The sequence below is a fragment of the Schistocerca gregaria genome, chromosome X (assembly GCF_023897955.1).
Source record: "Schistocerca gregaria isolate iqSchGreg1 chromosome X, iqSchGreg1.2, whole genome shotgun sequence".
Classification (NCBI taxonomy): domain Eukaryota; kingdom Metazoa; phylum Arthropoda; class Insecta; order Orthoptera; family Acrididae; genus Schistocerca; species Schistocerca gregaria.
Genome location: NC_064931.1, coordinates 559545783 through 559558023, shown reverse-complemented (window position 1 = coordinate 559558023; position 12241 = coordinate 559545783). Strand labels below are relative to the sequence as shown.

Below are 12241 nucleotides of genomic sequence, written 5' to 3'. Positions count from 1 at the left end.
GCTAATCAAAATACTACAGATAAAAATCTCAATTTTTCTGTTATTACCTCAGTGTAAAACTCATTCTTAGATACTAAGCTGTTGTCCATGCACAATTCATTAAGTCTTTTCACCAACACTCAGCTTTACTGAATACTAAATGTTACAGAATTTACAGAAACAATTAAGAAATAGAGAGAGAGAGAGAGAGAGAGAGAGAGAGAGAGAGAGAGAGAGAGAGAGAGAGAGAGAGAGATTCCCCAGTTCCTTCAGTACATATAAAAAGCTTTTAAAAAAATAAAAATTATGTACACACGTTCTTCTCTTTGCCTCCCAACACTTCAGTCCTGAGTCAGATGAAACTAGCACGAATATGTCCAAATTAGTTGTTTGCCAACATTTGTCCATGTTTTTGAATCTGTTGGGTGAAAACAAATAATGAAGCTTTTTCTGGCCAGTTACAATTATCTCTCGTGACTTTTATTGTGTGAAGCAGTATTAACTTAAATTACATGAAACTTTAAACCTTTGTTAGCACTTCTGTTAAAATTAATGAGAAACACTGACCCGTTATTCTTGCTGCTATTACCATATGAATCTGCACTCACTGCGTCTCCCCCCGAAAGCTGTAAAGAAAATACATTTGGTTTTACGTTTTCAGAAGTATCAGATGATTTGCCATATTCTTTTGAGTAAATTAAGAAAAGGGTGTAACATCCTGTTGGTTACGAGGTCATTAGAAGCAGGTAAACTGAGCAAAGGATTTACAGCTTTTTATGTAAGAGCAGTATTTTGGTCATTAACATTGTATTCTTTACTTGTCCTGATAGTCCTAATATTTTTTATTCAATGAATTTCATATTACTTAACATGTAACAGTAGTTCTGTGTGTCAAATGTATTCCCCAAAATTTACTTAAACATTGTTTCTTCAGTTGATGTGTTATTCTTAATGATCATCTTCAGATGGTACAGTTTCAAAATCTCCAGAATGATTGTGAGAATCTATCAAATACTTCACGATAGAAATGGAGGAGAAAGATGACGATGATGATCTGAAAATTTTATTCATTTCCTCTCTGCTCTCTGTGTTACATTTATTAAAGGATAAACTCAGAATCTTATCACTTGTTATACATGATCAAAATTACTATTACCCTCAATTGTGAAATTCAAAGTGTTTGCTATTTTCATAATCACAAACATTTGTTAACCGTTACTTCATTTATTGATGCCCATTTTGGAAAAAATATGAGATTCCTACTGTGTGCTCTGTGGAGGTGTATGCAACAGTGGGGTAATAGGAAAAAAACTAACATAGACTGACAATCCTTATTTTGATGTGATCACTAGCAAACCTTATTTCCTTGTTATTAAAATGGCACAATATTCATTTTTTCACTTTTATTATAATAACCTTAGCAAATTCCATTCTATGTCCATAGGTGGTAGCAGCAACGATTCGGAAGCTGCATGCAAGGAAGGCAGTGGAGGTGAAGCAGCTGTAGGGGGAGGAGGAGGAGGAGGTGGGGGAGGAGGCAGCAGTGGCGTCGGGGGAACTGGAAAGTCAGCGGGCAGCTCTGGCGGCAGCGAGGGCGAGGGCGGCGGTGGTAAAGGTCGTCGATCCGGAGGGTCTCGCTCACGTTCCAGTGGCTCGGAGCGCTCTGTGGCCACGGCTTCCACAGCAGGACCACCACCTTCCCAACATCGTCATCCCCTCCAGCACGCTCAGGACCTCTCTGGTAGTAGGCAGTCTTTTCGTATCGCTATGGGCAACCCTTGTGAATTCTTTGTGGACGTGATGTAGCTCATCCACAGTGTGCCTGCACATGATTAAGCTGCAGAATCCCCAAAACTGATGTCATTGGGTGGACTGAAATTATTCTTCTGTAATGTAGCACTGTGTGCAAGAAAGAAATATTGCTGCATGTATGTGTACAAAGAGATGGGCAGTTACTGGTGGTATTATAGTACAGCTCAGTTATAATCTCGTCAATTCTGTTGTATATATTATAACATTGTGCCTGTCTTCGACTTATTTTCAGGCATGTATGTCTTTTTGTGGTTGATAGACAGTCGGTATAGCTTCAGGAATTATAGCGAAACAGCTTTACTAACTTGTACATGAAGAACTGTGATTTATATTTTATGAGTTTGTTGGCCAGATACTTTCGAAAGTAAGTGATTTCATGTGCGAGGTCATTTAAATTTTTATCTGTCATAACTGAGGGTATTTTGTATGCTTTTCTTTAGTATATTCTTGTCAGTTTGCATTAGGCAGATTCAGTGGAACAGTGATTGATGTAATTGGAGATGATTTATGAAAACTTTGTGATAAAAGTCGTACTTACTCCTCATTTTTATAGGGGATAGACCTTGCATATTTGGATTAGACATTTGTTGTTCATCCATCCGTTCATTGTTTCACACTTACCATACATTTGTAGGTGTGTGCCATCGGATAGAATATTATTTGCATTTTAAATTGAAAGTAATTTTTTTTTTTTAAGTTGGTGTACTACGACTTCATTTGATGACTTTGAAATCATTTCAATTGTGTGTGTGTGTGTGTGTGTGTGTGTGTGTGTGTGTGTGTGTGTGTGTGTGTGTGTGTGTGTGTGTGTGTGTGTGTGTCTACCATGTTACTTAAAGTGGCAGTTTGATTTGGTACATTCCATCTTTCAAGAAGTTGGTAATTTTTTTCTGAAATAGGCCTACTGAGTTACAACTCATACAACAAAAACTGAAGAAATTATTACTTTAGTATGTAGCAGTTTTCTACACAATATATGTGTAGTCTGTCTCATTTTAAGTCATTTTAACGAGAGTCTCCTGGAACTAAATTTTTATCATCAATTTTGCACAACAGAATTTTGTTCTTGTGTGTGTCATCATAGAGTGTAATTTATTTTTCAAATCATCAGCCTTTTGTTGGGCTCTGTATGAGGGATTCAAGCTAATGTGAACAATTGCCAGAAACCATAATACTTCGGCCTTTTTTGGAAATTGTGTATTATTTATCTACACATTTCCTCATCTTGTTACCCATCTATAGTTCACAGGACAGATTCACAGACAGGTGTTGTAGTTGAACTTAATATTGTGAGATTTCTATCATCAATGAACACAAGTCAGAAATGTTTATTAACTTCACAATAAAATCAGAACTTTCACTGTTTTTGAACCCTTTACGTGTGCTTTGCTTGGACTTCTGTGTCATTATCATACCATTTGGCTTCTTCTGATCGCTGCATTTGCCTTTTTTTATGCTTGGAACTTCATACTACAGTGGTTATTGTCATGTATCTGTCAGTTTGTTCTGTACTGTTATCAAATTTTTAAGGTGTCATTGGGGACAGAAATTGTTTCCTGAACTTTGATCATTCCATTTTTCACAGGTGGGAAAAGACTAAATTCTAAATGATTTTTTTTAAAGTGTGTAATTTGAGTCAGTTTTCAGAATAGAGATTTTTGTCATTTTTACTTATTTGATTTGTGACATTGTTGTATTGTAATATGTACTTACGATGTATTTAATTTTGATACTGCCAGTGTATTGTGTTAACCTAATGGATGCAATGAAATCACTTATAAAATCTGTCTTATCAACAATAGAAAGACTTTCTTATGAAGTGGCAGTCTTGTACAGCGAAGAGTGTTCTTTGATCTTCACTCTCTGAATATTTTCTGAACATAAAATTTTTCTTCTACATTGCGTAATTTAGTGCATGTGAATTAGTTGCTTTTGAACTATGGGTTACTTTTCCTTGCTGTTACCGTATCTCTTGGTTTTAGTCAGAAAAGAAACAAGGTATCCTATTTTTCCCATTAAAATCATGTACAGCCTGACAAATCTTGTTTAGGATAAGAAAGAAAAAGTGTTGTTGCTATTGTAGTGTTTGTTCAGTTTCTTCTTTTGTAATGTCAATAATTGACAGCATTTTCTTTCTGTCATCAAATTTTTCATCTTGGTTACATTTCTTTGTGAAAAGTTGAGTGACTTAAAATGAATTGTCATGATTTTTCAGACTCCAAAATTTGATCCATCCCAATAAGTAGCTGTAGACAAAACAGTTTCAGCATGATGATTTACTTTTAATGTCTTAACCTTTGACCATAAGTACAAAATGCACTTACCATAATACAGCACTTAAGATGATGTTGTACTTACATTTACATTTTATTTCATGAAGTACCACCATGAAATGTTGTTGAGTACTTAAGACTTCCTTGTATTTCATATACATTATAAGTATCACCTTCTTCAAGGTGTCATTGGAACCTACTGTGGAGGGCAGAAATTTGTAGAATTCTTCATAACAGCTATGAACACTTTTGAAATCTGATACGTAATATACAGTTGTGATAAAAGGATGATGATATTCCGCAGAAAGAGAGGTGCAGCTAATTTTTGGCCGTTTGTACATGATGATGTAAGATTTGAGGAGATATCTGGCATCAAGGGATAAAACGTGAAGTGTAATATCAGTTACTGTGATAATAAAACATGTAGATTATTTCATAACAGTGGCATATTTGAAACATTAAAATTTGACTGCACAGAGCATGTGTAAAAATTGTTTTAACATTTATAATTTTACATTCAAATTTGAGCACGCTTCTTGTAATATCATCATGCAGGATAACATGAATGGTATAACATGGAGTTCATAACAACATTTCACAATCACTTAAATTCTACTTTGTGATGAATTAATACAGCATAAACTTTGTTATTAAAAAGGTAATTTTTGGATGATGATGAATAGTAGATGCCACAACCATTAAGTTTGAGGTGTTCCAGTGCTATGTTTTTGCTTTAATCAACTTTTTGTGTCCTGTGCATGCATGTACAGATACCCATATAAAGTCTGTTATGAATGTTCCTTTGAAGTTCATGGGAGCTATTTGAGTTTTCATGTTCTTCTACTTAATGTCTACAGAAGCACAATTGTCAAAATCTCTTGAATCATAAAGAGATGATGTGGTAAATGTACCACCTAAATAATCATATGTTGCATTAAGAAATGCTCGCCAGACATTTTAATGTAACTAAAAGGTTCAGGACTGTGAGTGATTTTTAGTTAGAGCTATTTGACTGTCTTCTCAGGAGCAGATATCCTGAAACAGCTGGGACAAAAATGATGATACACTGATGTAAATAAAGTCATAATACATAAATTTGCTTTTGTTTCTTTTTATTTTACATTGGCCTGACATATATAATGAGAAATACATTTCGTCATACCGAAATTGTGCATGCCTGCTTCCTCATCCTTTTGCCTGGTCCTCATTTATAATTGACACCAACAACAAAATTGTTCTCTTTGACTCATTGTTAAATTGTTTTGGATCTGCTGTATAATTCAACTTGCCAACTCACTAGGAGGCAGCTTAATCGTGTGAGTACTAACAGACCATATTTCATTACTCACTTTACCACAACCTCTCCAACTGGTGAAATGAATTTTCTTCATGGGTGTGAAATTTTCACAAACTGATTTCCTGAAATGATCTGTCATTGTGCATAGTCAGCACACAGTTTGGGTCTTCCCTTGTATACATTTACTTTTACAGCTTTGATAAACATTATTAATAGTTATGATAGTTTTGTAGATACTGATGTTTGTGTACTGGGAATATAGAAATTTTCTTTGTCAGTTAAATAGAGGAGATAGCATTCAAGTCATGCTAAGGAACTTGTACACAATCAGATAAGTTGCGGGCAATATAAATACCTGCTGTGAAGTCATAAAGTGATCACACTTGTTCAGTGAGTGTGCAATAGCATTTGAATAAACACTGAAATAGTAGTAATATCACCATATAAACAACACAGCTTACTGAAAAATTTGTTGCAAAATTTCTGTTTAAAGTCATTATGTTAAGTGAAATAATTTTGAGCTCAACAGGGAACAACAAAGTGTCAGGTCTTCTAAGGCTAGTTCTGTAGACAGGCAGAGCTTACTCAAAGCAAAAAAAAAAAAAAAAAAACCCTGAGGCACTGCCCATAATTACATCAAACAAAAAGCATGATGTTTGGGAGTGTGAAAAAGTTATAGAAAACTGGGAGACAACATGAAGGAACTATTGAACAGTTCTGGAATTTAATTTTGTTATCAACTGCAGTGGCTTTTCCCCCAGAATGTACTCTTCATCTCTTACAACCCATAGTTGTTGATGAAATAGTCATCTCAGTTACATCATTATAACCTTTGTTCTTATTTTCTCTTTCTCTGCCATCTCCATGTAAATAAATTTTACTTCCAAAAGCTGTGTATGTATCATAAGCATTTTGTTGGCAGTGTCCAACTGTGAGAATGAGCTTTACCAGGTGAGTGAGTGGTGGTCCTAACTCACATTCTTTGCATCATGTTTGTGTTCTGTGTTAATCTTTTTTTTTTTTTTTTTTTTTTTTTTTTTTTTTTTTTTTTTTTTTTTTCTCATGTTGCTGTGTAGCCGGGTACCCTGACTTGCATTGAAATTGTGTCATATTTAATCCAAATATATAACACACACACACACACACACACACACACACACACTTGGATAGCTATAAATTATTTACTAATGATCATTTTTTGTCTGGGTTAGGTGTATTCATGAATTTTCCCTGTCTCAGATATTTAAAATACTTTGGGTATGTACTTGCTTGGAAGTGTGATGTGCTGCCACATTCACTGTCTAAAGAATAGACAAAGAAGACAAAACATAAAGAAATGTTCATTATTGACTCCATACTTAACAGTTACCACTGCGGATTTAATAAGATTGCTATAGTCTTATAGTAATTTCTCCTGCTCAGCATGGGACTGTAAAAATCCTAGAATCTTAAATTGCTGAACCTTTTTCAGGTGGACGATGACACCATTCCCAAGAGTAAAAATTCCAGAATTTGTTGTGGGCTTATGGGTTGAGAAGATATGTGAAACGCACAAGATGGTGCAAATTTTGTGGGGCTAGTGAAATGTGTGAAACATTAATCTTAGTGACAACTGTGAGTCATCTCAACAGTGTGATAGGGACAGGAGAGTGCAGGTCAGATTAAAATTTTTCCATGTTTTGTATAAAACTACAGAAGAGTACAATCATCCTTTCAGAGTGGAAAATGAAATTTCAGGTGCCCACTGCTCACCGAGAACAGTTACTGAATTTTGTACAAAATTACGTGGCTTAAATAGAAAACAATGTCATGACAGTGTCTTCTAATAAGTTAATGTAATAAGTGTAATGTTTCATGTATAACTGTAAGAGCTATTGATGTGATATTGTCATGAAGCAGTTTATAGTGTTGGCGTCATTTTCTAGTCCATTTATTCTAAACATGTTGCATTTACACTTATATTTGGTAGACGTTCTGATGTGATGTTTTTGCAGTTTCGAGGACAGTTACTTACAAGAATTTGCTATGCAGCATTTCTAATTTATTTTATGCCAAATATGTGATTTTCTTTGACTACATTGATATTTAAGGTGGTGTTCAAACAAACTTTTTTTGCATATACTTAGAAATAATGCTTTTTTGAGCATTTAGTGACATGACCTGAGTTTTAATGAGCCTGTGCAATATGAAAACATTTGTTGGTGCAAATGGTATTTTATGCTGTACTCGTTTTTCTATAAAATTACTGGATTTATCATTAAAACATTTTAAAAATTGTTTAAAATGAGGTAGGTGCTCAAGACGTACTTACGTATGTTTATCTTCTGATAATTAGCCTTTGATAGGTGTGCAGTTAAACTCAGGTTGAAAGATCACTTTCATGTTATAACCACATTCTGTAAAGTGCAATTAATTACTGCTTATTTTACTTTAGTCAATAGGAAATATTTTGTAGCTCGTAATGGTTACTATATTGTACCCCCCCCCCCCCCCCCCCTTCAGGACAAGTTAAACATTTGATGAAAACATGACATTGCTTCAGGCTTGAGAATGGTGAAAGTAATTCAGTAGATTTTTTACAATTTTTTGTGGGACATTGCATAAATTCTGCAGCTTCTGTTTGCCAATACCTGTCTGTTAAGAATTGGCATGTACCCCCAAAAAAGTCATCTTGTAAGCAGTTCAGTACTCTGTAACAGAAATTTTCGTTTATTTTGAGTTTAGTGATGTGTAGTTCCATATGTGCAAATTTAACGTACGTTGTAGAGTGAGTAGGCAAAACAAGTCAGTTTGTTGGTACTGAACATCATGGAATTTAAATAATGCCTCCCCCTCCCCCTTTTCCCCCAGTTCATACCCTCATGATTGCAAATTCAAAGAAAATATTTTGTACATGTCTGTGTGCAAAATCTATGTGAGAGGTATCACTAATGCTGCATCTCTCAACAAGATACGGATTAAGATGGCATTTTAAATGTAATATGCAGACAAAGTTGATGATTGCATCATTACTGGACTGATGTAGCAGAGAGAATATATTAGGAGTGTGGTTCTTCAGAAAAATATATGACAAAGAGACAATGCCATCAAAATACATGTTGTGCATGGGTGTTGTGTGCATGTGGACTGCATATTGTTTGAAATTCTGCATGTCTTTCGAATGTGCATGTTGTCTATAGTTCACACGTCTTGCCCATTTGTAAAGTTTTGTGGTAATTTTAGCCAAGTCATTGGTTCTTCAGAGTTGAGTGGAAATGAATAGATTGCTGAGGGAAAGACATACAAGTGAAATCTAATAATAATAATTATCATTATTAATTTTATTATTGGTATACAAATTTCTAAATGATAAATGTAACAGCGGTATTAGTACTTAGGCAGGTACAGTAATTGGAGATCATTTTCTATAAGACACCCACAACTTAAATCACTCATGCCCTTTTTGTGATGCACTCACCATAAATTGTTATTTGATTTGGTATAACTGCCAATAAACAGTACTTAATTTTGTGTTGCAGAAGTTGAACATAGTAAATACCTAACAATGATATATTGCTTTGTCAGTACGCTCAGGTGTGAGCGTGTGTGTGTGGGGGGGGGGGGGGGGGGGGAGGGGGGGCTGGTTGGGTGACGAGAGGGAGAGGGGGGGGAGAGAGAGAGAGAGAGAGAGAGAGAGAGAGAGCACACACACACACACACACACACACACACACACACACACACACACACACACACTTCTGCATGCATTGAGGGAAATATTTTATCGTGTTGGGAATGTAGGCTGCTTGCTGTAGCATTTCTGGGATAAGACAAACATGGTTAGCATGCATAATGTTGTGATACTGACATTCATTTCTTGCCATCAAATTTCTGTGTGTAATTGCATCAAAGTTAATGCTTTCCATTGTTAAATGTGCCTTATGATACAGATGTGAACAAGGAATAAATAAAAGATAATTTATACGTAACTTACTCGGATGTACTGTAGGCACATCTGACTTGTAATATCAAAACATTCAGATCACCAAGGTCAGCCTTAGTGTGGTACATTCCGTGAGCTTAGTGTGAAACATGAGTTCATTCATTTCAAGCCGAGATAATATAGCAACATTTAAAACCTACAGTGGCTGATTTTTTTTATATAGGTTTGTGTATATGCTTGAGTTAATTAACCAGGTAAATTTGTTATAGTGGTGACTTGTTTTAATAACAGCTTGTGATGAGTGTGTATTATCATAAGAAAATATGGTGCCTTATTTTGAAGCTGTTTACAATTTCAACAGTACATGTTTGTAATGGACAGTGACTGTTTTGTTTTCTAGTCAGTCGTTTGGCATTTACCAGCTTCCCTGTACTGTTCAGATATGAAATAGGATCACACCTGTGGAACAGATAGGTAAAATGTAACTAACACTGTTAATTGTTTTCATACTTTTTATAGAATTTTCTATCTGTGCAAGTTAAATTGTGCAAGATGAGAATTATTAGTCTTGCAATTTGCCAACATAAGCAAACCACACTTAGTTTATAAATAATGCCTCTGTGCAACAATAAAACGCAAAATGACCTGTACACAAGTAAATAAAATGAACCATGGATCACACTGTAAATTAAACTAATTTGCAACAAAACAATATAAGTGTTCTTGGGAAGAATGGCCTCAGAAAGAATTTCTCACACTGGTAGCTGCTACAGGTACTCAGTGAAGTGTTTTTTATAAAATGAATTCCTTAACAATTTTGGTTTGTACAGTTATACACTGCTATGTCATCCCAAATTTTCTCAGTGGCATCACCTTTTACTGATTCAGCTAAGTATTTGTTAGATCCTTATTCTAACACACACTTTTCATTCAAACCAATAACCCTGGAATATATGTTATCTTTACAATATGACCTTATAAATGTACACTCCAACAGCTTCATTGGAAAGTTTCAAAAATATTACCACTCACAGACTTCCCATTGGGCTTCATATGAGGGAATGCTGAAAATTTATACTACAGAATTCCTTTTTCTCAAAACTCTTAAATCTTTCTAAATAAAACAAAGTCTGTTAACATTCTATAACTTTATTTATGTCTACATATTTAATTCTCAACATAATCACCCTGACAATGAACACATTGCTCCCAACAAGAGACCAGTTTGTTGATACCGTCACTGTAGAATGTTTGATTTTGTTGACAGAGTTACAACCTCACCTCTGGTTCCACCCCTTCATCGCTACCAAAGTGAAGTATGTGAATGTGTTGTTTAAGTTTTGGAAATGATGACAGTGAACCCAAGGCATTGCATTGTTGCAGATGCCACAGCACTTAAATGTGGTCTGGTGTTGTCATGCTGAAGGAGAAGGTGCTCTGTGTGTGGACAAACTCTTCAGATTTGTGCTTTCAGTTTTCTTAAGGGCTCTCACACACCAACTTAATTATGTTACACACTGCCACATTACACACTACAATTTGGAGCCCACTAGTGGCAGAAGGTTGCACCTTGCGTCAGTGAAGCGGAAAAGTCAATGGAGTAATATGCATGAGATGGAATACCTCAACCAATGTTGAAAACAGAATAACAAATTTGGAGTCATTACTTATCAGCATCCCCTCAGAATTGTTATTCACGGTTAGTTCATCTTGTCTTTACCGACCCCTGCTGGTTTTCTGTAGACCAAATAACAGTACTTAATAAGTGAAATCTCCTGTGGTTTAGAGGTTGTGTGTGACATGAGTATTGGAAAACCTACTTAAGAAAAATGTTGATGTTACTTGAGGCATGTGTAGCCACTTCTTTATTAGAATCTGTTGTTGCTTCAGTATCTGAGTTGTAATCAACTTTCCATTGCTTGAAATGTATTTGTTGGTAAACTTCCATATCTCAGAATCTACTGACATGATTTCTGATCAGCTGACAATAAGTACACTTGTCCTCCACTCTGTTGTAAAATATATGTCCAGTTTGTGCATGTTAGGTGTGTGTTGTTCAAAATGAGAGTGAAAATTAAAGGGAGGGAAAAATAGTGAGACCTAGTATTATCGTAACTTGCTTGCTGTAGAAAGCTGAAAGAAAAAGCCCATCAATTTGCCATCTGGTTGACAGATCATCATCAAAATTGTTTCTTCAATCCACAATGTCAAATTTGGGACTTAACCCAAGATACTAGTACATAATACAGCAGTTGTGAAGTGTATGCTGCCACTTTTCGTGCTGTATCAAAAATTCTTCCCAGTGCTTGAATCAACTTACATTTTGTCACCTGTCATCAGCTTTCCAATAAGAAGTAACATTGTAATAGATGTGTGTAGAATACACACCTAAACTTTGTAGTAAAATGATACTGTCACAAAATACAGAATTAGAGAAGAAATATGAAGGAACCGACACCAAAATCTGAGTAAAGAAATTATCATATTAGGATGTTATTGGCTTTAAAAGGGGATAAACAGTTTGTAGTGTGATTAAATTACCTTGCGACTCTGGATTGAGAGGTGTGGGTGATATTGTAGCTTACATGTACCGAGACCACCACATATAAGCCATTGATGCTCTACATCATATGCTGCCATTTACTGGCAACATGGTTTCAGAGTACACTACATCAACCAAACTGTTGGTGGTGTGAGAGGGGGAGATTTGTTCACTACTGTTATTATCAGGGCAGTGGTGTCTTCCACCCTTCAGCCCCCCTCCTCACCTGTTAACTAAGCATCTCAAGAAACAGGTTATTTTAATCACACTGTAAGTATTGTGGATGTAATTTGCATTATTAATCTGCGTATTAGGATAATTTTTGCATGTTTTGTTTCTGTTAGTGTCTGTATTGTGTAGATGAGGCAAACAAAGATGGACCCGGCCCAGAGTTTATTTAGATGGCCATTTATTGA

General features: G+C 35.4%; 1 protein-coding gene across 1 annotated transcript in view; it reads left to right on the top strand.

The window, feature by feature from the left end:
• The window catches only part of LOC126297704 (segment polarity protein dishevelled homolog DVL-3), a 118371-nt gene extending 113212 nt beyond the window's left edge, over positions 1 to 5159 (top strand). The window contains 1 exon segment of the mRNA XM_049988833.1: positions 1424 to 5159. Within this exon segment, the coding sequence (XP_049844790.1) occupies positions 1424 to 1785 (362 nt within the window). The 3' untranslated portion in view covers positions 1786 to 5159.
• Positions 5160 to 12241: the final 7082 nt, after the last annotated feature.